General features: G+C 45.7%; 2 protein-coding genes across 11 annotated transcripts in view; one reads left to right on the top strand and one right to left on the bottom strand.

Annotated features, from left to right (window-relative positions):
• Positions 1–27,794, bottom strand: part of SIPA1L2 (signal induced proliferation associated 1 like 2) — a 233,150-nt gene that overhangs the window by 123,235 nt on the left and 82,121 nt on the right. The gene's annotated exons all lie outside the window — the stretch shown is intronic.
• Positions 3,473–3,920, top strand: LOC136158065 (elongin-B). Its single transcript, XM_065919845.1, has one exon. The coding sequence runs from the start codon at positions 3,508–3,510 to the stop codon at positions 3,862–3,864; it is 357 nt and encodes a 118-aa protein (XP_065775917.1). The 5' UTR covers positions 3,473–3,507; the 3' UTR covers positions 3,865–3,920.

Raw genomic sequence — 27,794 nt, 5'->3', positions numbered from 1 at the left:
TTCCTGACCCAGGGATCGAACCCATATCTTCTGTGTCTCCTGCACTGACAGGTGGAGTCTTTACCACTGAGCCCCCAGGGAAGCCTAACAGTCAGTGGCCAGGGGTAAACACGGTAAATACAGTAAATACGGTACAACGAAATATTACACAATGCCCAAATTTCTGAAAAACAAGGATGGCATTGGAGATTTACAATATCATATGATGTGAAAGGGGTCAAATACAAAACTTTGTGTTAAAAATCTATAGACATAGAAATACTGCAAAGAAACACCCCCATATTATAATGAAATTCTGTTGTTTAGTTGCTAAGTCATGTCCGACTGTTTTGTGACCCCATGGACTATAGCCTGCCAGGCTCCTCTGTCCATGGAATTTTCCAGGCAAGAATACTGCAGTGGGTAGCCATTCTCTTCTCCAGTGGGCCTTCCCGACCCAGGGATTGAACCCTCATCTCCTGCATCGCAGGCAGATTCTTTACCACTGAGCCACCAGTACATGCTAAGTCGCTTCAGTGGTGTCCGACCCTTCGCGACCATGTGGACTGCTCTGCCCATGTAATTTTCCAGGCAAGAATACTGGAGCGGGTTGCTATTTCCTACTCCAGAGGATCTTCCCAACCCAGGGATCGAAACTGCATCTCTTATGTTTCCTGCATTGGCAGGCAGGTTGTTCACCACTAGCGCTACCACAGAAGTCCCCATAGTATGACAGTGAGTGTCTATTACAGGTAGGCTAATAGCTGGGTTTTGCTTTCTTCCTTAAAGTTCCAAACTACATAACTATATAGAAATATGTAAATCCAAATATACATAATTTAAATTCCATAAATCATCATTGTATGCTCAGTCATGTCTGACTCTTTGTGACCCTATGGACTGTAGCCTTAGACTCTTCTGTCCATGGAATTTTTCCAGGCAAGAATACTGGAGTGTGTTTCCATTTCCTACTCCAGGGGATCTTCCCAACCCAGGGATCGAACCCAAATCTCTTGGGTCTCCTGCATTGGCAGGAGGATTCTTTACCACTAGAACCATCTGGGAAGCCCTAAATTCCACAAATAGAATACTTTAAAAACAATCCCCCATAACACCAATGTATGTTTAAGTTACAGAGAGCATATTACTCTATTACATAAGCAGAGGTGACCATCAACTTCCTTTCCTTCAAGTCTCACAGTAAGATATTTAAACATGGAAACAGATATTAATGTTAGATGAGCAATGCCTATTGTTGTTTAACTTAAAGAGCATATGGCTTTTATATAGCAAATATCCACAAAGATGGTGCCTTCCATTCCTACACACTGGAAATTACTCTGGTTAGAAAAATAATGGCTTACATTTGCATCTATTTTCATATCCCTACAACCCCCTGTGACCCTGGGTACACTGCAAGGCAGCAGTGTGGAAGACAGCACAAAGGGCTCAGGATTAAGAGAGCGGTGTCCACTTCTGAGGACAGGATCAACTGTGGGCCCTTCAACCATCCAGGCATCCACTGAGACTTCACATCATGTGTATGACGGGGGTCCAGTCTGCTCTGCACACCTCAGACAGGCAGCGGGAGACCAAGTGAGGGCCGACATAAGACACTGAACCACATAAAGACAAGACGTGAGGATTACCGCCGTGCCGTGCGGGAAGGAGGCGGGAGGAAAAGCCCATGCTGCTTGTTTGAGTCTCCTGCAGGGCGGCGGGCTGGGGGCTGGAGGATTAGGATGAGGGATGAAGCCAAGCTACCGGGGGAGGGGGAGACTGTCCCCGGCAGAAAACAGCTCAGCTTCCAAAAGCCTGGGCCATGATAAACCCAGGACCTAGCGGGGAAGGAGAAGCACTGCAAATACCAGTGTCCAGTCCGAATTCTCCATCTACATGTGGCAAGAAGTTTATCCTAAGAGAAAACAGGAGCCCTGCAGCACAGACACTGGTATCATGAAACAGAGAAGGGGATGGCCACAGAGGAGGCTTCCTTCGCGCCCCGCACTGTCTGATTTCACCCCAAAGTGTCCCAATGTCACTGGCTCGAAACCAGGAAGCGCACTCAAGACGCTAGGGCTTCCCCGGTGCCTCAGTAGTGAAAAATCTGCCTGCCAATGCAGGACACATGGGTTTGATCCCTTATCCAGGAAGATCCCACACATCACGGAGCAACTAAGTCCATGCACCACAACTATTTAACCTGTGCAGTGGAGCCCAGCAGCCACAACTACTGAAGCCTGCATGCCTTAGAGCCTGTGTTTCAAAACAAAGGAAGCGACCACAATAAGAAGCCTGCACCCTACACCTAGAGAGTAGCCCCGACTCTTCCCAACTAGAGAAAAAAGCCCACAGACCACAAAGACCCAGCAGAGCAAAAAGTAAATAAAATGTAAAGAAAAATACTCTAAGAAACAAAGATCCCTGCAAACTCAAAGTCAGGGGTGATGTGACAATGACTCCTTCAGGAAGTTGTTCCCCATCATATACTTCTTTAATAAGGCACTTGCTTCCAGGGTGACACATTTTCATCACTAGTCCCAGAGAATGGATTCCAGTGCACTGAAGAGGAAACACTCCCTCAACATACTTCATTTGGAATTTTAAAAGTATGAAGTGAATGCCAAGTCTATAAACCACTTTCAATTACAGATGCATAATAATTAACTTTGGGCTGATTTATTTAATAAAGTACCTAAGACCCAAGATCTTTATCTGAAGAAAAAAGTAAAAGAATGACCATCTAACATATACACACCACTACCTATAAAATAGATAAGTAATAAGGACTTGGTCAACAAAGGTCTGCATAGTCAAAGCTATTGTTTTTCCAGTAGTCATGTAGGGATGTGAGTTGGACCATAAAGAAACCTGAGCACTGAAGAATTGATGCTTTCAAACTGTGGTGCTGGAGAACACTCTTGACAGTTCCTTGGACTGTAAGGAGACAAAATCAGTCAATTCTAAAGGAAATCAACCTGAATATTCACTGGAAGGGCTGATGCTGAAGCTAAAGCTCCAATACTTTGGCCACCTGATGGGAAGAGCCGACTCACTACCAAAGACCCTGATGCTGGAAAAGACTGAAGGCAGGAGGAGAAGGGGGAAGTAGGGGATGAGATGGTTAGATAGCATCACTGACTCAACAGACACGAATCTGAGCAAACTGCAGGAGACAGTGAAAGACACGGAAGCCTGGCGTGTGTGCTGCAGTCCATGGGGTCCATTGAGTTGAACCGGACTGAGCGGCTGAACAAAAACAACAAACAATGAATAAGGCCCTACTGTATAGCACAGGGAACTCTACTCAATACTCTATAGTGACCTGTGTGGGAAAAGAACCTAAAACAGAAGGAGTGTAAGTATAGGCATAACAGGTTCACTTCACTGAACAGCTGAAATTAACACAGCACGGTAAAGCAACTGTACACCAATAAAAATTAATTTAAAATTAGTAAATAAAGTATCTTCTTAAAAAGAGAACGACCGGTCGCGCCGGCGCGTCGAGGGGGAGAGGCAGCCGCCGCGATGGACGTGTTCCTCATGATCCGGCGCCACAAGACCACCATCTTCACGGACGCCAAGGAGTCGAGCACCGTGTTCGAGCTGAAGCGCATCGTCGAGGGTATCCTCAAGCGGCCGCCGGATGAGCAGCGGCTGTACAAGGACGACCAGCTTCTGGACGACGGCAAGACGTTGGGCGAGTGTGGCTTCACCAGTCAGACAGCACGACCTCAGGCCCCCGCCACTGTGGGGCTAGCCTTCAGGGCAGATGAGGCATTCGAGGCCCTGCGCATCGAGCCCTTCTCCAGCCCACCTGAGCTGCCGGATGTGATGAAGCCACAGGACTCAGGAAGCAGCGCCAATGAACAGGCTGTGCAGTGAGAGGTCTCCCCAACTGTCCCCTCTCAATAAAAGATTTGGGTGTCAAAAAAAAAAAAAAAAAAAAAAAAAAGATAACGACCAACTAATACAATATAGAACAGTTTATTAAAATAACAGAAAGAATACTAGGAACCCTATTTCCTTATAAAAATGATGGTCACAGAAATCATTACTTTCTTTGAATCTCTAGGTTAACGAGTAAGAGAGAGATGAAGACATGCAGGTCTGATGACTACCTGTTCTGAGAGCTATCCAGAGCGACAGCCGTGGAAAACTGACCTCACATCACCAGAGGCGCCCTAGAAATCCTGGGTGGGTCCAGAGAACTTGTTTGACTAACCAATATCCTTTATCATAAAATGTCAAGATGAATGCATTACATTTATTTAAGGATTTACCATTTCCAAAATCTTTTTCTGTTCATTTGATCCTAGGAAGACCTGTGAAAAGACAAAAGAGAGAGATTGCCCTCCCATTTCACAGATAAGGAAGAAAGTCTTAGGACAGCTAACAGTATAATCCAAAGACTGTCAGGGAGATCAGAACTAGAATTCAGGTGTCTTCATTCTTTCCACCATTGCTGCTAGCTTCTCAAAGTTACATATGGTCTTAATAAAAAGCAATAAAAACAAAATTACTGGCTTCATACAAAAGAAGTCAACCTAAGGCAAACTTGCTAACTTCAAGCACAATAAAAGTACCTATCTCCCCTGCTCTGTGGCCTAAGGGAAGGTGTGGTTGAGGGAGAGGGGGCACGTGTGACGGGCCTCGAGGAAGGTGGCCGTGCCCCGAGCCCAGCTGTACTACAGGTACTTGTGCACGGGCCCAGCTCGTAAGCTCGTGGTCCTCGTTGGTTCCTTCGTCGTTCAGTCTCTCAGTCGTGTCCGATCACTTGCACCTCCATGGACTGCAGCACACCAGGCTTCCCTGTCCCTCACTATCTCCTGGAGTCTGCTCAAACTCATGTCCATTGCGTTGATGACGCTGTCCAACCATCTCATCCTGCCCGTTACTAAATATCCCAAGGGAATCTCCAGTGTTTCTTAGGGCAGATTTCACATAATCTAGCGACAACACCAGCAAATAATAACCTCAAAATTTCTACACCACCACCACCAACAGCGTTTTTACTGGTCCTTTAGATTTTGTTGCAAATAAACATCCTCTCTTCCGTTACACCAAAGACCACTGCCTAGTGTTTTCAATATCAACCGCCCACTCAGACTTCACAGTCACAGCGTTAGATCTTAAGGGAGACGTAGAATCTATTCTGACACCCCCACTCTATAAACCCAGAAGCTAACTGATTTGCCAAAGGCCCCACAACTAGTTCAGAGCAAAATGGATCTCCTACTGGGGTCTCCAAAACTCACTGCTAGCAGCTGCTCTTTTTCCTCTTTTGGTTGAATGTGATATTAACAGAAATGATCAATTTTGGTTCATGCATCTCACTAAGGCTAGGTTCTGCACAATCACCCCCCTGGACCCTCCTGACACTGTGTTTTTGCTTATAAAATCCCCTTGCTTGCAAGGTCTCTCTTTTTCCATCAGATGTGAACAAAATCTAGTTCATTCAAAGCTACCGCCTAGGACTCCATCCACCTGCAACTCACTCTTGTTTACCCTGAAACTTTACCTTGAAAGGATGCTCTGTTCCTTCATTGTATCATAGTCTCCATCAGATTTATCCATGTGACAAACACCCACCTATCTATCTATTAAGCGCCAAGCTGGGCACAGAAGGATGGATGACACAGCTCCTGGCTGGGAGAAGACCAATGAAGGCTTCCAAGGAAAGCAAGTGATGAGCCAGGGCTCAGGAGCAGAGCCAAGAGAATGCCCCATTGAGGACCTCCTGCTTTTGCTCCTGGTTCAGATGACCTAAAATCATGTTCAGAGCTGTGCACCTTCCCTATTCCAGTCAAGCCCACCCATCTCTAAAACTGGGAAGCAGCAGGGGACACAGGTAAGAATGGTGGGCAAAGTATCACCTTTCTCGCTCCCCTCAGAGACAAGGAGTAAAGAGTTGGAAATTTTACATTTTTTCTTGTGACATCTCGAGGGCAGCCCAGCCTCTCCTCTCAGGGCCATGTGTTGGGAGCCACACTGTACCACCAGGCTGGGTGACCCGGGGAAGCAGCACTGGTTCCCAGACTCAGGGATGAGTCGTCATGGTGATTAAAGCAGAACCCCTCTGACTTCTTTGTCACTGAGGGGAACCGACCTGTTTTTCCTGCATTCTGTCCTGTTGAACCAGAACTCTCAACATGAGTCACCATTGATTCTACTTGCCCTTATAGATCCAGTCTTATTTTAGCCACACATTCTTTTCTTTTTAGGCACAGGCCTAAGTCCCTCTATAAAGACGCAGTGTTACTAGAAAGGTTTCTTCAAACTTCAGAACCCCTTTCTGAGCAAAATATTCCTTCTCTCAGAACACATTGCGGGTGCGGTTCCTACTTTTCAAAATTACCTAAGACTGATACCTGGATTCTCTTGCCCCAAGATCCTGTTTCAGAGGGCCTTGGGGGAGCTCTCAGTCTGGAGCTTGAAAAGGTGATTCTCATACACAATTAGGATCAGAAGTTACCGGCTTAAACACAATTTTAAAGGATGAAAGATAAAGCTAAATGCATAATTCTCAAATGTTCCTATGTTCCCCTTTCTCAAGTACTAATATGTTACTCAGATGTAACAGCTGGCAATTTATTTATTCACAATATTTTTTAGTTAGCTTTAAGGAAGATAAATGAAATTAAAATTGAGAAAACTCTAGAAACCATTTACATAAGTTCAAAGCACTAGAAGTTTTCTACTCTGGTGACCAGAGTCCAGGTTTGCTCTGCTGACAAGATATACTCGGGGCCAGGTGTGTGTGTGTGGGGGGGGGGGGGGGGGGGGATAAACTATAAACTAGGTAAAGAATAAGGACCTACTGTATAGCAGAGGGAACTATACTCAATATGTTGTAATAACCTACAATGGATAAGAATCTAAAAAAGAATATATATATACACACACACACATATATAGCTATATATATACATATATAAAACTGAATTGCTTTGCTGTACACTTAAAACTAACCCATTATAAATTAACTACAGTCCAATAAAAAATAATAAGGATATAGCACATGTGTGCTCACTCAGTAGTGTCTGATTCTTTGCAACCCCATGAACTATAGTCAACCAGGCTTCTCTGACCATGGGATTTTTCAGGCAATACTACTGGAATGGGTCGCCATTTCCTTTTCCTGGGGATCTTCCCAACCCAGGGATTGAACCCACATCTCCTATGTCCCCTGCATTGGCAGTTGGACTCTTTACCACTAAGCCACCTGGGAAGCCCCAGTAAAGATACCATGTCACATTTTTTAAAAAGATATATTCTAATCACAATATATACTGAGCACTTTTTAAGTGCCAAGCACATTCTTATCAAGTATTAACTCCAATAATTTTAAGTGGTAGGAAGCACTTCTGTCCCCAATTTAAAACAAAACTGTTCAGAAAGTCCCTCAATATGAAATTCACGACCCTTCCCAAACTGAGCTCCATTTGACCAAGACCACCCTTAGAATCGCCTCTGTCTCCCCAAAACACCACCACATTCCCATCTCCGTGCTTTCCTCTTAGAGTTCCCTCCCATTAAGAACTGAGACGCTGACATTAGACTAAAGTTCAGCCTGGCTGAGTCACTTACAGCGCTTGGGCAAATTCCCGAAACCCCTACAGTCTCAGGTCCACCATCTGTAAAAGAGGTTTCACTGAACCTATTGCACAGAGAGTTGAGTAGCTCTATCCTGGGTACTGTTGCAGGATGAATGGACCGGAAAAGGTCCTGCTTTCACAGAGTATCTAGTCTCAGAAGTCACATAATAAAGAGGACAAATAAACACATAACTTGTCAGTAGTGAGTGCCATAAGGGCAGGATTAAAATGACTGGGATGTTTAGGGATGGGTGTGATGTTACCAGAAGGGTCAGGTGGCTGCAGAGAAGAGCTAGAGGGAAGGATGAGGGCCTGGCCCACACAGGCGGACAGGAGGAGGCCAGGGAGAGGGTCTCCTATCAGGGGCAGCAAGACTGGGGCTGAGCGCAGACTCTAAGAAGACCAAGGAGCCTGGAAAAGGAGTTGGAAAGGTAGCAGGACTGGATTAAGAGAGGCTTTTATTCCAGAAGGTTCTGAGCAGAGGAGAGAAGAAAACCTGTTTTCCAGTAAGAATAGGCTCCCGTAGACAAAGGTCAGGCCACTGCGATCACCAGGCACGACAGGGTGACGGGGCAAGAGTGTCTGCTGAGAATGACAGACTCTGGGAGGGGAAATCTAGAATGAGAACTCAGACCCAGCAGCACGGGCTGATAAATGGGCTGAGCAAGAAAGGTCAAGGATGACTCTGAGATGTGGGGCCTGATTAACAGGAAGGCAAAAGGTTATTAAGATGGAGATGATCATCAGAGGAGCAGGGATTCTAGGGTCAAATGTGATCATGTGCACAAAATTCTCACCAGCACAGGCCCGAGTCACACTGAGAACCTGATCCACACCAACAGTGATTTTTGTGGCTGCCTTCAACACTGCAGGCCAAGCTTCAAACCCTGCCCACCCCGCTCAGGCCGGTCTCTCCTTAACTGTGAACCAGTTACATGTCCTATTCACCTGGGCACATGATACACACTGACCTGCCTTGCATTTTTTGTGCAGTTTTCCTGGGGATGGTGGGGAAGGGGATGAAAAGTAAATTCAGCTTCCAAAATTGTTCACACGCTTCTTGAGGGTAATAAAGCACACCCCATAATACTTGTGAAAATGAACTGCAGTGTCTAGGGAACTGCGGTGTATATTCTGCAAAAAAAGATTCTGATGCTTAGCTGCTATACTCTGAACAAATACCCAGGCTTCATGTCTGTGCCTGGTACTTAGAAAGCCTCAATAAAAGTTACAATTGGAGTGTATCTTTTTTTTCCCTTCAAGTTAGGGTTTTCTGTTTTCCTCACAAGGGAACACTAGGAAGGACTCAGGAAGCAAGGCCCCGAGAGTAAAAAAGAGGAGATGAGCCTGATTAGGGCCAACCCTGCCTTTGGGGACAGGGCTCTCTCTGTCTGTGCCCAGGTCTGGCCTGTCAGATTCTGAACTGGAGATTTCAGAACTGGCAGAGAGGACAGCCAGGGCTTCCCAAAAGGCTGTCTGTGGACCTGCCCCGGACCAGTTGCTGGAAAACTGGCTGAGGAGAGTGTTAAAATCCCAAATCCCTTAGCCACTCTCCTAGAACTGTGACTCATGCAATTGGGTGTGGGGCCTCCACATTGTTTTTAACAAGTTCATCAGGTGTTTTTCATGTTGATTCATCTTTGAGATGCATGGGGTAGGAAAGCACTTTGCAAAATCTAAAACATGACACAAGCATATGGTGTCATTAAACCATGAATTCAAAAGCAGTGTTAGCGGCTGCCTTTTAGAGCCACCCACACATTCCCTTCTCTCCAGTGATGACATTCACCTAAGTCCATACTTCTCCAAGGGCTGGATCCTAGCTGGTCCAGGCCTATACACCAAAGAGTGTGGCAGGGAATGACCTCAACAGAAAGCTAAAGAAGGAAAGCAAGTTTTAAATCAGAGTTAGGTGTCCAGGGGTCAGTGTTCAGCCTAAAATATGAGAAAGAACAGGCAAAGTGGTGGGTAGAAGAGAGGAAAAAGCTGGTGCACGTACAGATGCCCAAGGTGGGCAGAGAGGCACAAAGAGAGGGAAAAGATGTCACACACACTCTGCTAGACCCTTGATACCCAATATGTAAATATTTACACAGCTTACACTTAAAGAAGAGGAAGCCACAGCTCTGAGACCCCAAAGAGATCCATCTGACATCAATGTGTTATTAAGTGTGGCAGAGCAAGAGTCTAACCATGTCTGCCTGGCTATACCCAAATCTGCACTACTGCCAAAAAAGAACACATATTTAAAAGTGTATGATTCAAATAAATAGACATGCCATGTGCATAAACTAGAAAACTTAATATTGCTAAAATATCAATTCTATCCAGTCTGACCTAAAGATATAATTCAGTCCCTATCTAAATCCCAATGATGTGCTCTGTGACTAGAAAAATCCATCCTGAAATTCATATGGCATCTCAAGGGACCTCAAATAGCCTCTTTTTCTTCCTGAAGAAAAAGAAAGCTGGAGAGCTCTCGTATAGATACAATTTCAAAGCTTACTACAAAGCTACAATAATCAATACAGTGTGGTTCTGATAGAAAGACACGTGGATCCACAGACCAGATACAGAATCCAGAAATAAACCCTCAGATATGGGCCCAATGACCTTTCAAGAGGAAGACTATCAAGCGGGAAAGCGGAGTCTCCTCAACAAATGGTGCTGGGACAACTGGACGCCCACATGCAAAGGAATGAAGTCATCCTTGCCTCACACCATACAACCAAGTTAACTCAACATAGACGAGAGACAGAAACAGCAAGAGCCAGAGCTACAAAATTCACAGAATTTTAAAGGAAACACAGGTCAAAATTTTCACAGCACTGGATTTAGCCATTTCTTGGATAGGACATCAAAAGAGGCAATGAAAGCAAAATTATGAAGTTGGACTTTATCAAAACCAAAAATGTTTGGGCATCAAAGGACACTATCAGCAGACTGATGGGAAAAGGCAATCGAGTAATGAAAGAAAGTATTTGCAAGTCACACATCTGATGAGGAAGAGCCAACAGCACACAGCACCTGCACGGACCCCAGAGGCTGGCATTAGGCGTGGCTATCACCACCACAGAGGGGCCCTGCTCATCAGGCAGGGCAGAGTCCAGGGCTATGGATCTTTCAGAAAGAAGACGCTCTGTTTCAGCATCTACATGCAACCACTCAATGAACCCTCCCATTACATGCTCCTGAACCCAGCTTCTACCTTCTTACAATGTCAAGAGCTTCCCCACATCTGAACAGAATATGAAAATAAATTAGTTGTATAGAGTATCTGCTGAGCTTTGACAAACGGAATAAATCAGTTGTAACTGGTAGCTTTATACCCACAGTCTAAAATGGCAACTGACCCTCATAAATATAATATGATATGACAGGAAGGAGGGAATTACTTCCACTGACAACACCAGGGTTTGATCCTACAGGAATGTGTACGATAAGAGCTCCTGATCACCAGACTCTAAGCTGTAAGTTGTGAGTCTGTGAGTCCAAAGAAAGATAAAAGAATTTAATAAACGGCTGTAACACCAAGAAGCTAGATTCCAAAACTGACAGAGAGAGGACTCCCAGAGCCTGGGAAACATCCACAGCATGTGTTTTGTTAAAGCTGTCATAATTTAAAGTCTCTCTAAATATCTACTGTTTAATCTAATTTTCCTTCATGAACGTTTGGCTTCGGCTCAAATCGAATCAACATTTCTATTATAAATCTCTATTTTCACATTTTTCTGGTTTGATTGTAAAACGTCCTTAGTTTGAAATATGACATGAGCAGAAGCCTGCATGTTAATGCTCTTCACTGGCAAAACGGTTTTACTACAAAACCAAAATCACAGTTTTCTGCAAACCAAATGTCTAAAAGTTAGTCTAAAGCAAAATAAAAAATAAAATTCTATAAAGTATTCTTCAATTGCAAATTTTCTCATTCTTAAAAAAACAAACAAACAAACAAAAAAACTTCTGCTAGGTATATCATGCACCATGAAACAGTGGCCCAATGCTGCCAGATGCCAGTCATGACTCTTGGCATCAAACACATCCCTAGCAGTAATGAATTCAGCACCACATCATCGTGACAGTTCTTTTCACAAGTACTCTGTACTGTGTGCATTACAAATGTTGAAAAGCAACAATAATAAAACTTCTACTAGTCATTTTTATCAGGGTTACCAGTTTTATACATGTGCTCATGCTAAGTTGCTTCAGTCATGTCTGACTCCTTGGAATTGCATGGACCATAGCCCACCAGGCTCCTCTGTCCATGGGATTCTCCAGGCAAGAATACTAGAGTGGGTTGCCACGCCTTCCTCTAGGGGAAATTCCCAACCCAGGGATCAAACCCGAATCTCTTAACATCTCCTGCATTGGCAAATGGCTTCTTTACCACTAGCTCCCCCTGGGAAGCCCTAGTTTCAGACACATTAAAGCAGAAAAATAAGTGAGGCACACTCCACATAAAAGTGATTTAATGTCCAGTCAGAATTACAAACACCACAGTGTTGAGTGTCTTCCCCGAGGGACATGTTCTGCAGCTCCAGCAGGAGAGAACGCCCTGACACTCACACCCAGCGTGTGATGGGAGCCAAGGCTAAGGGCACACACGTGCTGCCTGGACCTGCGGACGAGGCCGGCGCTCTCCAGACCCAGAGGACAGACCTCCATTGGAGAGATGGAGGCTGGAAAGGGGGAAAACCACGTGATGGGACCCAGGAACCAGGTGCCACCATCTCGCTCCTGTTGCCAGGGTCCCCACCATCACCCCCATCCTGCAGGCTCCCCACCATCACCCCCATCCTGCACCGGCAACACGGCTCTGCCTCAGCACTCGGGAAGTAAGACATCCCTACCAGTTCCTTACACATGAGGATGGTGTCACGGCTCTGCCTCAGCACTCGGGAAGTAAGACATCCCTACCAGTTCCTTACACGCGAGGATGGTGTCACGGCTCTGCCTCAGCACTCGGGAAGTAAGACATCCCTACCAGTTCCTTACACCCGAGTATGGTTTCCACATACAGAAGATTTTTTAAGGAAAACTGAAGGGAATCCAACTTAACAGCAAGGAGTTCACAATGGTCAACGCCATGAACCAGATCTAAGGGACCAAAACAAAGCCCCTCCCCACCCTGTCTCCGTCACAGCCTGCAAAGAAACGCTCCCTGCATGCTACTTCGAATGGTACTCAATGCCAGTCATGGAAACCCAGGGACTGAAAGCAAAAGTCAAACCTAAGAGGAATTGGGCTACAAAATAAACAAGCCATTTGACTGATAGCTCACACACTGATAAAAATCTGTATGCAGACTAGTGAAAAGTTATCAAAACAAACCCTAAAACCTGAATTCTAAGTCCCTTCTCTCATAACTGCAATATTCCTGTGAGTGATTGCACTTTAACAAATGAAACAAAAACCTCTTTTGCCTAAAAACAAACAAAACAAAACAAAAACCTGAGCTGACTGGCAGGAGCAATAGTTAAAGTGACATAGATGGAAACATTAAAAACCAATCTGTCTTGTGTGCAAATCTCTAAAGATCTAATGGCTTAAATGTAGGCATTCCAAAGACTGTGCTTTAATTTAATATTAACTGGAGGTTAATACGGTGGTGCCGAGCAATTTGTAATTTTAGAAGGTCCTGTTTCTTGGAGCAAATCCTATTTTGATCAATAGAATTAAGAAATACTCATGTGTAGACAAACACAAAACGAAACCAATAATATAACAGCAAAAACACTTGAGTTGCTTAAAAAGAACAAAAGTAGCAATCCACCGATCTTTGTGTTCACGCTAAGTCGCTTGAGACATGTGCAACCCTTTGCGGACCCCATGAACTCCAGCCCACAAGGCTCCTCTTTTCATGGGATTTTCTGGGCAAGTATACTGGAGTGAGTTGCCGTGCCCTCCTTCAGGAGATCTTCCTGACCCACAGATCAAACTCGAGTCTTATGTCTCCTGCATTGGCAGGCGGGTTCTTTACCACTAGTGCCTCCTGGGAAGCCCTCATCCTTCTTTTTATAGTTCCTATATTAAATATATACTGACATTCACAGATATAAAACATGAAGTAAAACAGAATACTTCCTGAACTAGGAACATTTTTAATTTTCCTGACTTAAAAATTCCTAAAACTTAACCTTCCTGCCCACCACCCTGGTTTGATAGGAGATCTTGTGAAGAACGGCTGTGGTGTTAGCAGAGGTGAGACCCCCCCAGCTCTGCAGTCACTTAACTGCGTGACTCAGGCAAGTAACCGAAGCTTCTGAGCCTCAGTTTTCTCATTTGTAAAATGGAGGTAAGGACAGAATTGACCTGAAGATTAAACCTGGTGATGCAAATAGAGCTAAGAACAGTGCTTCCCCTGGGCGATGAGTTCAGCAGTCCTCAGTTCAGGTTCCTCCTGAGCCTTACACTCACCTAACATGCGACAAGCTACCACTAAAAAGAGGGGTTTCATTAAAGTCACCCTGGCAATAATATGGCAAAAATATTCTGGGTGTGACCCTTTTTGGTAACAAATATCATTGAAGCTATTTGTGACAGTCTCGTGTATCCTCGTCAATGACTAAATGTTGGGTTCAACCCCCACTACGGGTGTTAGCTTAGTCATTAAGTCATATCTGACACTTATGACCCCATGGACTGTAGCCCGCCAGGCTCCTCTGTCCATGGGACTCTCCAGGCAAGAATACTGGAGTGGGTTGCTATTCCCTTCTCCAGGGGATCTTCCCGACCCAGGGATCAAACCCAGGTCTCCTGCATTGCAGAATTCTTTAGCAACTGAGTCACCAGGGAAGCCCTCATTAATACTTGCTAAAACACTTGCTAAATATGAACCACAAAAAGCCTCAGTAACGTCACGAGCAGCAGTGCAAGCTCAAACACTCCACTCCAGCACTGGTCGCCAGGAAGGGCTTGGCATACCTGTCTGCTATGAGGGTAACAGGACAGACTCCACACATGAGGCGGAAGAGGAAGGGGCCCACAGGAGGTTCTGGCTGTTTCTAGCACAGCCAGCCTCAAGTGGCCCAGGCTCATCTCTGAACCTCACACACGGGCAGCTCCTTCTCAAAGGTGGTGGAGGGGAGGAACGGAGCTGAGTAAGGGCTCACACCTAGAGAATGACTCAGAAGAAGAGTGCTGCTGTCACAGCGATTTCTGCTCCTTTCCAAGCACCTTCTTCCAGGAGAACACACCTCTGGAAAGGACAGACCGCCCTTCGAAAAACCCACAGCCACCTTCCACCAGTGGTACTCAACTGCATCACCTAAAACGCAGTATCTAATCTTACTGGTGCTAAGCCACCCAGACAAAAAGAATCACTCTAGAAAACCTGTCAGAGCTTTCCTTATGCTCGTATCTACTCTGCATAAACTTGAAATCCCCTGCGTTTACTGTGCTGCCACTGCACGTAACCCAGAATGTACACACACACTCACATCACACACACACAACTCAGAAGGAAAAGCTATTTTCCAGACCTCTGTGGCTCTTAGAGGGGCTTGTGGCTCAGTGGTAAAACATCTGCCTGCCAATGCAGGAGACACAGGAGATGTGGGTTCGATCCCTGGATTGAGAAGATCCCCTCAAGAAGGAAATGGCAACTCACTCCAGTATTCTTGCCTGGGAAACCCCGTAAACAGAGGAGCCTGGTGGGTTCCAGTCCATGGGGTCACAAGGAACGAGACCCAGGGGTTGCCTAAATTTGGGGTAGAGAGCTCAACCTCTCCCTGACTTACTTTACCAGTCTGCTAAGAATGCCATAGTGGGCGGGCTGACTCACCAGGCATGAGAAAGACAAAATCTGATCTCGGTGTTTAAATCTGCAAGGTGTAAAATATTAAGTAATTCTTCCTAGTTTTGTCATCCACTCAGACCAGTGACAGATATTCCAAGGATATGAGTTTTGTTTGTATTGTTTTCAATGCATCCTAAAACTGTCTGACCTTGGATGGGAGTACCAGCTACACAGTTCTGTCTATGGCACCTGGAAGGAGCCACCCCCTCCTTCTGGGCTCCTCTGCAAAGCAGACAGGCAGCTCATCCATTCGGCATCTTCGACTTGCAGTCTCCACCCCTATACTGTGTTTGCCACTGTAAGGAAAGCAGCAGAAGTCCTGGACAAAGGTCCCAGCTATGAATCACATCTCTTGGTTCAGGGAGACCAGTTGACTTCTCAAGCAAGGCCTTGAGGGTTCAAGAAGAGTCCCTCCCAGTATTCCATCCAGGGGTGAAAAGGTGCTGAGGTTGAGGGTCTCGTCAAAGGTGAGACCAGAAGATTCAATCTTAGTTTAACTTCCTCATTTGATAGATGAGGTGGAAATGAAGTGGATTCCTCAGTCACGCTGAACCCAGAAAGCCCTTTTATGAGGAGTGGTGAGAGCCTAAGAAGAGATTTCCCTTCGATGTTACTCAGGAAGGAACTTCTTGGGCGATTCAGTACTCCACGGAAGGCATCAGGGCCCAGATGGCCTTACCCTTGAACCATGACCTTAGAAAGCCTGTGCATTACTGCGCTCAACCCTGAGCTGGACGGAGAGCAGAACACTTTCACTCCGCGTGCCCCACCCCCAGCCTTCTGCAGGTAGAGCTGGGAGGCCCAAAGCCGCACCCTGGGGCCCTGCGTCTGCCCACCAGGAGCCTGAGGATGGTGCTCGGGCATCAGAAGGCCCCAGTGGCCTGGCAACCAGAAATGCCTTGATTCTACTGGGTTCTGTGATGAACTGCTGTTTTTGTGCAGAGGGGAAGGCCCAAGGAGGACCGACTTGGAGACCCGTGGTGCACCTGAAGGCCTGCACGTGCTCCCTGGGTGCACCAGGGCAGAAAAAGCCCAGCCAAGCCCAATGCCAAGGCCGGAGCTGGGCAGTCCATGGCACCAGCCTCTTTTCTCCCTGTAACTCACAAGGTCATATCAACAGCACCCACTGGGAGAGCCAAAGGGCAATGAAATGCACTTTACATAGGAATCTAAATTCCCTTGACTCCTTTTCCACGCTTTCATTTGCCCAGCTGCACCCCTGCACTGCAGCTTCAGACGCCACCTGTGCCCTCCCTGAAGACAGAAACCCTACAGGCCAAGGGCCCTGAAGTGAAGGAGGAAAAGCAATATAAGGACAGAGGCCAGGGTGTTCCCGCTGATACACAGAAGAGTTCCAAGAAAACAGCTCTGAGGCCTACCAGATAAGCTTAACCAAAATACATCTGAACATGTAAAACCCCTAACAGTTTCCTGCATTCTAAGGTCCCAGTGCCAATAAGAGTTTCTTTAAGAAATGATATCAAGTATTGATTTTTTTCTTCATCTAAAACACTATCAGGTTTACTGACAGTGGACAACCCCTAAATTATTTTCTTGCCCTATCTGCATCTATGAATTAAAGTAATAAGTTAACACAATAACTCTTAGACAGTGAAAGTGTTTAGCAGGATTTAGTCTTTATTCCTCCATCAACTTACCTGCTCCTTTGTTGCTTCTAAATGATGTTGATAAAGTTTAGGGCAGGCTGCCCCCAAATATGTCACTTTGGCATTTTATTGTTTTGAATTAAAGTTATTTGAGAAACAGCCAGCGCAAGAAGGACACTCTGACCCTCCTTTGTCCCCCGGAAAGCAAGAAACAAAGCTCCCATGGGAAACACCCTCCCTGTGCCCGGAGGATGGAGGGCATCCTTATCGCTGGAGAGCGGGAACTCGGGCAGAGGAAGCTCCATAAACAACTGCGTGACTTCTTCATTAATCTGCCACTCCAAGCCCAGACTTCTTTTGTCCTGTCAAACCTTCATAAATAATTGTTTGTCTAAAAAGGCATGTACATTTGCAGCAATATGAATGGCCTTAGAGATTATCATACTAAGCGAAGTCAGTCAAAGAAAGACAAATACTATATGATAACACTTACTTGTGGACTCTAAATTACTACACAAATCAACACGTCCATGAAACAGACTCACAAACATAGAGAACAGACTTTGCCAAGGGGAAGGGAGTGGAGGAAGAAAAGATTGGTACTTTGGGGTGAGGAGAAGCAAACTGTTACACATAGGATGGATAAGCAACAAGGCCCTACGGTATAGCGCAGGGAACTATATTCAATATCCTGTGATAAGCTACAATGGAAAAGAATGTGAGAGAGAATATACTTATATGTATATAACTGAGTCACTTTGCTGTACAGTAGAAATTAGCACAACATTGTAAATCAACTATACCCCAATACAATTTAAAACAATAAAATAAAAAGACATGTAAACAGTGTGTTTTGGTCACTTGTTAGGTCCCATACCTATGAGGCCTCTGTGTATGAAACTAAATTAGTTTTTCTCCTGTTAAACTCTCTTATGTCAATGTGATTATTAGACCAACCAAAAGAATGTAGAAGGGAAGAAGGAAATCTTGCAAACCAAAGAAATTGTGAAAGAAAATCACTTTGAGAAACCAGTCTTCAGCATACCTCACAAACAAGGATCACCAGGATCACTTCCTATCTAAGAAGAGCCCATCTGCTTGACCTGGAGGAAAGACAACCTTGATACTGCAGATAAACAAAGAGCAAACCGGGCAGGAAGGAATGCGCAGGCTTCAGCTGAACCTCTAATCTCTATTTCTTTTTATTGTTTAAAAAACACCTACCCAAACCTATAACAAACGGCACAAAATACTGTCATTCCTTTTTAAAAATCATGTTGAATCTAAGAAAATAGCCTCTGAATAGTTCGCATTTGTCGTTAAAGATGTAGTAATTTGGGAATTCCCTGGCAGTTCAGTGGTTAGAACTCAGTGCTTCCAATTCAGGGGGCCCTGGTTCAATCCCTGGTTGGGGAACTAAAATACTGTGTACTGAATGACGCAGCCAAAAAAAAAAAAAAAAAAAGATGTGATAATTTAAAACTATTACGATAAATATATATAGCAGCCACTTACATCATCGTGGGAAAGTGGCTCAGACAGTAAAGAATCTGCCTGAAATGCAAGAGACCTGGGTTCACCCCCTGGGTTGGGAAGATCCCCTGGAGAAGGGCAGGGCTATCCACTCCATGGTCCTGCCTGGAGAAGTCCATGGACAGAGGAGTCCGGCAGGCTACAGTCCATGGAGTTGCAAAGAACAGAATATGACTGAACAACTAACACTGTTATTTTTTTTTACTGCTTAAAAAGGGAAAATTTCATTTTATAGCAAGTTAAGCTGCAATCAGATCATTTCAAAGATACGCAATGTAAACACAGATCCTGCAGTTAACTAATTCAAATTTAAACCTATGTCATGCTTGAAAGTGTGGGCACTTCATCCATTAGAAATTAGTCATCTCTAGTAGGTCCAAACATATGATGATTCATTGGAACCAAAGTGCACCTTTAAAGAAGTTCTCTTATATATGGTTCATAATTCTTTTGTCATAAAGTTCTAAATCATAAACCTCTAATAATAAACACAGGACCAGAATAACCTTCATAAAGCACATGTATGATCACCACAGTCCTTCAGAACTTATTAAAACCTCTGGTTGTTTCCCTTTGCCACAGATCGAACACAAATTTCTCAGAGTGGCTATCCGGAGCCCCGACAACACAACCCCAACCTACTGCATTCCTGGCTATCCAAGAAGCCAGACGATCAGTCAAAGGAACTTAAGTCAAACAGCACAGAGGGATGGGCAAAAAGACAGTTACCTCTCATCTATGATAAGTCCTATCAAGGTGTCTGCATTTACAGACATCTCATTTAATTCACACAGCAATCTAATGCAGAAATAATTAACATCATGTGTACAAAGGAAGAAACAGACTAAAAGCAAAAAAGTAGCTAAGATCACATGACTAGGAAATGATCAAGCCAGTGTCTGGTGGTCTGGACACACCCACCTCATTTCCAGGAAGCCGCTGAGCCCCCCAGGAACTGCCCCTTTCTCCTGCTCCCAAGTAGTCCTCCCAAAGCCTATGCAAACCGCCTGGGGCTGAGAACAGAACAGACTTGTTTGTACACACTGGCATTTGCACATGACAAAAATCAGGCTTTGCCACCTACTAATTCCCTCGGCGACAGCAAAACAGCTATGTTTTCCAAGAATCTGCAAGAAGCTATTTTAAGTCCATTTCATAAATGTGCGCTCCTCCAGGACGCTCGCGCGGCTCTTGCGGCAGCCCTCCGCAGGATCTCTGTCCAGCAGCAGCCAACGGCCACTGCTGTCCGAAGGCAGGCCTGCAGTCGGCTGCTGGGCAACCAGATTCTAGAGACCACGGCAAAGCCACAGCAGCCCTCTTCTGTTTTCACCTGAGGTCCATCCAATTAACAAGAGAAAAATGTACCGTATATAAGCATAACTTGAATGATTTACTGAAAGATACTGTTTACCATGATATAAAAGAATTGAAACTTCAAAAGATTGGAATGTCTAACTTTGTCATTAATATTTTCTTAACAAACATTTTACATATGGCCATAGGCTTCCCTGGTAGTCAGTCATAAAGAGACTGCCTGCAATGCAGCAGACCTGGGTTCAATCCCTGGGTCAGGAAGATCCCCGAGACAAGGGAATGGCAACCCACTCCAGAATTCTTGCCTGGGAAATCCCATGGACAGAGGCGCCTGGTGGGCCACAGTCCATGGGGTCACAAGAGCTGCTTAGCAACTAAACCACCACCATAAGTACAGAGGGATACAGAAAAGCATATGCATTTATTTATGTAAGCCCTGCCCACATCACAAATCTTCCTTCTTTCTGCTATAAAAATTGTATTTTTATCCTCGTCTACATGGAAGAGGCACTGAACTGCTTCCAGGTTCTGGGACATCTTGCGACACAGGGAATGTTTTACACGATTTAATGTTTTACATCATCTATTTTCTAAATATAAAAGTGCTTAAATGACAATAGTGACCTTAATCTCTCCAACATAATATCTATCCCGACATAAATAAAACAAGCTTGGTCATTGCAGTTAAGAAGTATGATGGTGGGAATCACAACAATAGCTGGAAACATCCATCCCCACCTGCTGAGTCAGCCTATTTCACCATCAAAAGGCACCTAATAACAACCACAGCAATGGTACCAAGTCTTTCTAAAGGAAAAGAGACAAGCGCACCCCAGTGCCTGGCATATTCTCAGGCTCTTAGCTCAATCACAAACAGCTCCTAAAGCAGGCCCCCTTTCTCTCAGGCTGTAGTGTACCCACTCCCTGTATGCGAGCACAGAGCCCTCTGCACTCTGGGTGAGCATGTGCATTCCTTTTAAAGGAATTATCAGGACTCACACATCTGCACCCAGGCCAGGCCCAGCATCAAGGCTGTGTGCTCCTTTTCAAACTCTCACACTTTATAACAAGGTAGTTCCAGGCTTCCCTGGTGGTCCAATGGTTAAGAATCAACTTTGCACCGGTTCAATCCCTGGCCCAGGAAGACCTCATATGCCGTGGAGCAGCTAAACCTGTGAGCCACAACGCCTGAGCCCACGCTCTGCAGCCCGCCAGCCCCAACTACTGAAGCCAGTGTGCCTAGAGCCTGTGCTCTGCAACCGGAGAAGCCACCGCAACGAGAAGCCTGCGCACCCCAACCAGGGAGGAGCCCGTGCTCACGGCAACGAGAAGGCCCACGCAGCCACAGAAATCCACCGTAGTCAAAAAATTAAATACATAAATCTTAAAACAAAAACCACGGTAGTTCCACTTGCAAGCAGGCATTACAATCACAAGAAGTCTGCAGCAACTGTTAAGCCCAAGATTTTGACCAGACAACCCAGGGATTCGGGAAGTATGCAGTGGTACAAAGCTGCCTGCAGCGGAACACTGCGAATTTGGGGCCACAGACAGGTAACTGATTTCCAACTTCTCATACACATTTCTCATTTAATGTTGGCATATGATTCAAAAGTTTAAATTAAAGCTCAAATACCTAACAGACTCAGGTGGGAGCTAGGTACCCTAGGAGAACCAGTTGACTTTAGTTTTTCATGAGTAATCTGGTTACCTTAAAAAAAAAATTAGGAACAGACAGAAAAATCAGTAATCATACATAAGATCACTACCCTTACGGAAGTTGTGGCTTTTTATTTTTGTCCATTTTCTTCTAACCTCTTGTCTTCTCTTCTCCCCAAAATTGAGAAGTCATAATGCCTTTGATTCTGATATTATTTCTAAAAAAATTTAAACTGTCCAGAAAAAGGAAAAGCTTTTAACTATTATGAAGATGTCCTTCTAGTTTTCTAATAATGATTTACATGTTCACAATGTAACAATAATAGAATTTCACCACACTACAGATACAGTATTATATAAATACTATAGACACAATAGTGTTCTCTTTTCAATTAGTATATCCATGATTTCTTTCCAAGTCAATAAACAGCCGTATTACTTCTTTTAATAAGTGATTGTTGGCTTCCTTTAAGAGCTAAAGTTATGATGCGAAATTGTCGAGTAACATTTCAGAACGTAAATTATTTACAGGCTCCATGGCAGCTTCATTCTTCCCTCCGTTTTCTGGTGTCACTAACAGAGGAAGGCCAGCAGCCATGGTGTCCTTATGTGGCCCACTGCAGGTCGGTTAGGAACTCTCAGATCACAAAAATGAAAAAATCCTTCTGATCTGCCAGCAGACCGAGAGCCAGGTCTAAATCCTGGGGCTCACAGAAGCTGGAGGGATCCAGACAAGGAGCATGGAGTGGTCCCATGCTCCTGAAGACCAGAAAGGTGCAGGGTGCGGCTCCCAGGCTCCCTGCCGCCAGCTGGTCCACAACATGATCTCACTTTTGCCTGTAAAGATGTCCCTCTCGCCTCAAAAAATATCTCAACTCTTGATACAAGACTTTCCTTTCCCACTGCCCTGAGAAGAGAGAACGTTTAAAAGGTCACTCTTATTCTGAGATTTCCTCCCTCACCGACGTATCACTTCTCATCTACCTTAACGAAAGGGCTTCCACGGCCCCCTCCTCCTTGGCTAGTCACGGACTTTATGAACCTGCTGCTGCGTCTGGTGAGAGAGGTGGAAGGCAGTCTGCCCAACCAGCAATCACTGGTCACATGGCCCCAGACAGCCCCACGCCTGGCTCTCAGGAAGGTGCCAGGTGCGACCCGGTGTGACCCAACACACTTCGGCCTGCTCCTCGTGGGGTAACGGGAAGCCGCAAGCGCGACAGTCTAATGGCCACCAGCCACTCCACCCAGTCTCAGGCAGTGGGCATTCTGGAAGACAGCACTCAGCTCCTCAAACAGTATGCCGTCCAGCAAAGGGGGAGACAGGCACAGAGTCCTACAATACTGCTGTGGGTATTAGGAGAGCAGGCTGCATGGCACCAGGGAAGCATCGGGAAGAAGGAGAAAACAGAGATGGGGCTGGTCAGGAAAGCTGCTCCTTCACATAAAGGAGGAGCTGGAGGCAAAGGATACCGCCTTCTGGGCGGCAGGAGCGGCTGCAGCCCCAAGGCAGGACAGAGCAGCAGGGACGTGGCCAGGGCTGGGGGCTGGCTGCCACGGCGAGGACCAGGGTCCTCAAGAGAGAGGACTGGACTTCAACGGCGGTCAAGCGGGGCGGATCTGCCTTCCGACGCAGGAAGCGCAGGTTCGATCCCTGCTTGGGGAACTGGAGTTCAAGAGTTTGCACGCCTTGTGGTGCAGCCAAAACAAACAAACAAAATCCTTTAAAAAAAATTTAAAAAAAGGAGGCTGAAGCCATATGGCCCAGGGTTGTACCCATGTCTGGGCCGCGTGCTTTCACAGGCAATGGTGAGTCCGTGGAGACTGACTGTCAGGAGAACAGGAGGACTGGATATTTCCTTGAAGGAGGCCTCCAGCAGATCAGTCAGGGTTCCACCCGGGAAAGAGAGTGAGCAGACACAGAGGGGAGGGGACGGAGCTGGTTTACACAGCTGGGGGGAGGGGTGGGTCCTGGCAAGTGTGAACTCCAAGGATGGGCTAGAAACTGGAGAGGACAGCCACGCGGAGACTGCAGTCCACAGACAGAACGCACTCTTCCTCCACAGAGCCTCGGGTTTACTCTGAAAGCCTTGGAACCGATGGGATGAGGCCCACCCAGAGCACCTTCTTCACTTCAAGTCTCCTGTAGCTAGGACCGTAGAAGTGGGTCACGTCTACAGAATACCTACTCAGCAGCTCTGCGCCACACCCCTGACTGGATAACCAGGCTTCCCAGTCTAGCCAGGGCAACATATTAAACTGATCATCACAAAGTGTGTGCTATCTGCTGAAAGAATGAATGAACGAACATGTGGCTGAGTGAAGCACGGGAGACAGGAAGAGGCCAGAGATGAGGGACCAGAAAGAGGAGGCCTCCAGGGCACCTCAGGAGGCGGAGGGGTGCACTGGAGGCTGGAAGGGGTCATGGAAGCTGGGGGCTGGAGACGTCACACAGGGACCCAACAAATATTCAGGAAGTCTTCTGTAGGAACTCAGAGACAGGATTCTCGATTCCAATACAGGTTTACTGATAAAGTGCCACTTACCCCCAAATCACCCAACTCTAAAACGTGTAAGCTGGGGTGTCTGTCCTCAAACTCACAGTCTAGCTTTGATGAGTCAGGTGGCAAAAAAGGTCCATATAAAGTTAAACGGTAAGTTTGGGCCAATAGACTGGATAAGGCTAGCATGGTCAGAGACGAGTGGGCAGTCAGCAAGGGCAAGGACATGCTGGGTGAGGTGTGTTCTCCAGGGCAAGAGGCAGGGGCAAGAGGGGAAAATGGTCTGGAACTTTCTGTCCGTGTGCCAATGAATCATACAATGTCTGAGGAAATGGGCAAGGAGAGAGTAAGAAGGCTGGTTAGTCAGGAAATGCTTCCTGGACTTGAGGGTTTGTTGCCACATCAGGCACCAGGTCTGTCTCACCCCCAAAAGTGCCAGGTATCCTGCCAAGACAGCAGTCAGCCTGGTCTCACCTGGTCTTCCAGAACTGTTTAAACAGAAGGTCAACAAATGCCTTTTTCCAAATCAACTCACCTTCTATATAAAGCTAAGAAATTTAAGAAACATACTTAGAGATGCAAGGTACTGTTCACAGGCTACCGTTTTAGGACTGGACATACAGAATATTAGTATCTGCGTGAATGTGCAGGACACATCTCTGGAAGGATGGGCGAGAGGCTGACAGCACCAGATGCTGCAAGGAAGGGAAGTAAGAGAAAAACATCTCACCAAATACGCTTTGGGACCATGGGAATACATCTCTCCAAATAAATAAAATGCTAAATAAATAAGTAATAAATAAAACAAACTCTTGCCCCAAACCTTGCCTCGCCTCACCTAAAAGAAAACAGATTTTTGTATGCAGGATCCATCACTGGAATAAATAACAACAGGAGATTAGTATCCACAGGTTAGCAAGAAGCTAGCTTCTCTGAGTCACATCCAGGTGACCGCAGGATGTGGGAACACAGCCCCTGTAAGACACAAAGTCTTTCTGGATGAGGGGTCACTGTGTGATCATCAGTCATTGCAAGGGACAGAATCACAGGTCTCTTTCTAGTTATGTGTATCTAGAACCTCATTTTCAAAATATGTATTGAGGATCACTTTGGTGAGGGTGGACAGAGCAGAGTGATGGAAAGTAAAATCCATGAAAATGATCAATCTAAGAGTGTCAGCACCTCCATCATCTGAATTACATTATTATCAAGATTTTCTTGGAGGCCTTCTACAGTGTTGATTGAAACATTTCCTGTTGATAAGTAATGAACCAACAGTCCACATTTCATTTTCAAATTCCTCAGTCTTCATGCAGTTTTCTCCAAAACACTACAGATCTGGCTGAGATCTGTCACCTGCAGGGTTGTGGCTGATTGTGAATCAGATGAAGGGCCAAACCACTCTGCTGGTGGATGGTTTAACATCTGTGCTGTGCAAAGGCCACACAGAAAGGTCTGCACTAGGGCCTGACACAGCTGTGTGTTGTTACTGGCTCAGTCGTGTCCGACTCTTTGTGACTCACAGACTGTAGCCTGCCAGGCTCCTCTGTCCATGGGATTTTCCAGGCAAGGATGTTGGAGTAGGTAGCCATACCTTCCTCCAGGGGATCTTCCTGACCCAGGGATCGAACCCCCATCTCTTATGTCCCCTGCACTGGCAGGCTGGTTCTTTACTAGTGCCACCTGGGAAGCCCTGATACTTGATTGGTGGGCCCCAAATGTGATTCCTATTCTTGTCAATCCTCCTAAGAGTAAGTAAGAAGCCAATTTTCTAGAGAAGTAATTACACAATCCATTTTTTACAGACAAGTTTTTCTACAGAGCAATTACTCGAGCAAAGGAAAATAAATATTAGTATGAACACTGCTATTAATAATCACGCATACACTAGAAGCAGAGCCGAACCACAAGGGTGCTCAGAGAGTCTGTAAACCACAGATTCGAGAACTGGATGGTTTCCTCCTGCATCCGCCCTGTGAACAGGCCCACAAGATCGGGGTTTGGTAGAATAAGCAAACACAGCTGAAGAGCCACCCCCTCCCTGGGAAATATTCTCAGAGACACAACAAACAACCTCACTCACCACCTCTACTTGCTCCCTACCCTGTGTACACTTTCCTCAACTCATAATCAGGACGGAAGCCAGAATAGCTGTATTGTTTGGCGCTTGCCTTTCTACAATATTAAGGCTTATGGAGGACAAAACATTTGTTTCATAACCCCCAAGAGTGATCAGCTCAACTGACATACTTCATCCATGTATTATTTATGCAAACTTTCACTCTACATCTAGCGTAGGGCAGGTGTAGCTAAGCCCCACAGGGACAATGGGGAGAAGGATGCAGACAGGCCTCTCTGTCTGGTCTGGCGACGACAGAAACGCACTGTCCCACAGAACTCCAGATCCCTAAACTGGTCTGGACGGCAACCCAGCCAGGTCCTGGTGGTGCCGCTCACGACACCTGGGCCAGGTGCTAAATAAGCAAAGGCGCTGGCTGCAGTGGAGTGTGCAGAGGCAGGAAAGGGGACAGTCTGGTCCATGCAGGGGCTGGATCTAGCTGGATCCAGGTTGGTCCAACATGAATCAAAGTGTGTTTTAATCAGTTCTGCTGCACTACTGGGTTAAGCTCTTACCTGCCTTGTTTTATAGCATTTGCTCAGGATTGCAAGTAAGCTGACATGGGGAGAGAAGAGGAACTTCATCTAACATCTTGGCAGCTAACACTTAGTGCTTTTGGTTCTTTATTTGGGCAGGAGCATGGTAAAGTACACTGTTTTGGGAAGATAAGCTTGGACAGTATGAAAATGTTCAGTTTGAGCACAGTGTTGAACCCTGGAACTGCACCTTAAGCGTCAGCAGAGGAACAGAATGCCCTATTGGCCACGTGCCCACTGTAGTTTATGAGGAATCACAGAGGGCACCTGAGTGTGGGCAGGTCTCTGAAAACCTTATAGTCTCTTGACCAGGAAGGCCCGGAGACCCTTCCAGCTTTCCTACCAGGTGAAAACTTCTCACAATGATACTAAGATATGGCTTGGCCTTTTTAAACCCTTCTCAAGTAAGCAGTGGATTCTCTAACTACACAACAGTGGAAAGTTGATGCCGAGGACTTCCCTGGTGGTCCGATGATTGAGAATTCACCTTCCAATACAGGTGATGAGGATTCAATCCCTGGTCAGGGAACTAAGATCCCACATTCCACGGGGCAGCTAAGCCCACGTGCTGCAACTAGAGAGCCCACGAGCCGCAACTGGAGAGCCCATGAGCTGCAATAGAGAGCCCATGAGCCGCAATAGAGAGCCCACAGGCCGCAACGAGAGAGCCCACGAGCCACAACGAGAGAGCCCACGAGCCGCAACGAGAGAGCCCATGAACTGCAACTACTGAGCCTGTGCACTGAAACAAAGACCCAGCACGGTCAGAATAAAAATTATTTCTAAAAAAAGAAAGCAGATGCCCTTGAGAGCCCAGATATCTGAGTAACGGGATCCACGTCAATTTCGAATGTATTCATAAATTATAACAAACATGACGATGTTCATTTAAAAAACCATGCCAAGTGATTAAGATGGGCATGGTATTTGATGAGAGCTTCTATAATCTGGGAAACTCAAACAGGACACTTCTTCCTAATGATTATGAAACACTGAAGTTCTGCACATGTCTAAAATTACAGGGGGGAAAGGGAAGGGGCTTGGGCACAAACGAGGGAAGAGAAACTAAGCCTTTTTTTTTTTAAGCTAAAGATCAAGTTTACATTTTCAGCTTGAAATGTATGGAAATAATTATTGTTATTTTGTTGTTCTT

The sequence above is a fragment of the Muntiacus reevesi genome, chromosome 2 (genome assembly GCF_963930625.1).
Source record: "Muntiacus reevesi chromosome 2, mMunRee1.1, whole genome shotgun sequence".
Taxonomy (NCBI): Eukaryota; Metazoa; Chordata; class Mammalia; order Artiodactyla; family Cervidae; genus Muntiacus; species Muntiacus reevesi.
The sequence above is the reverse complement of the archived record's forward strand: the minus strand, read 5'-3'. Positions and strand labels throughout refer to the sequence as shown.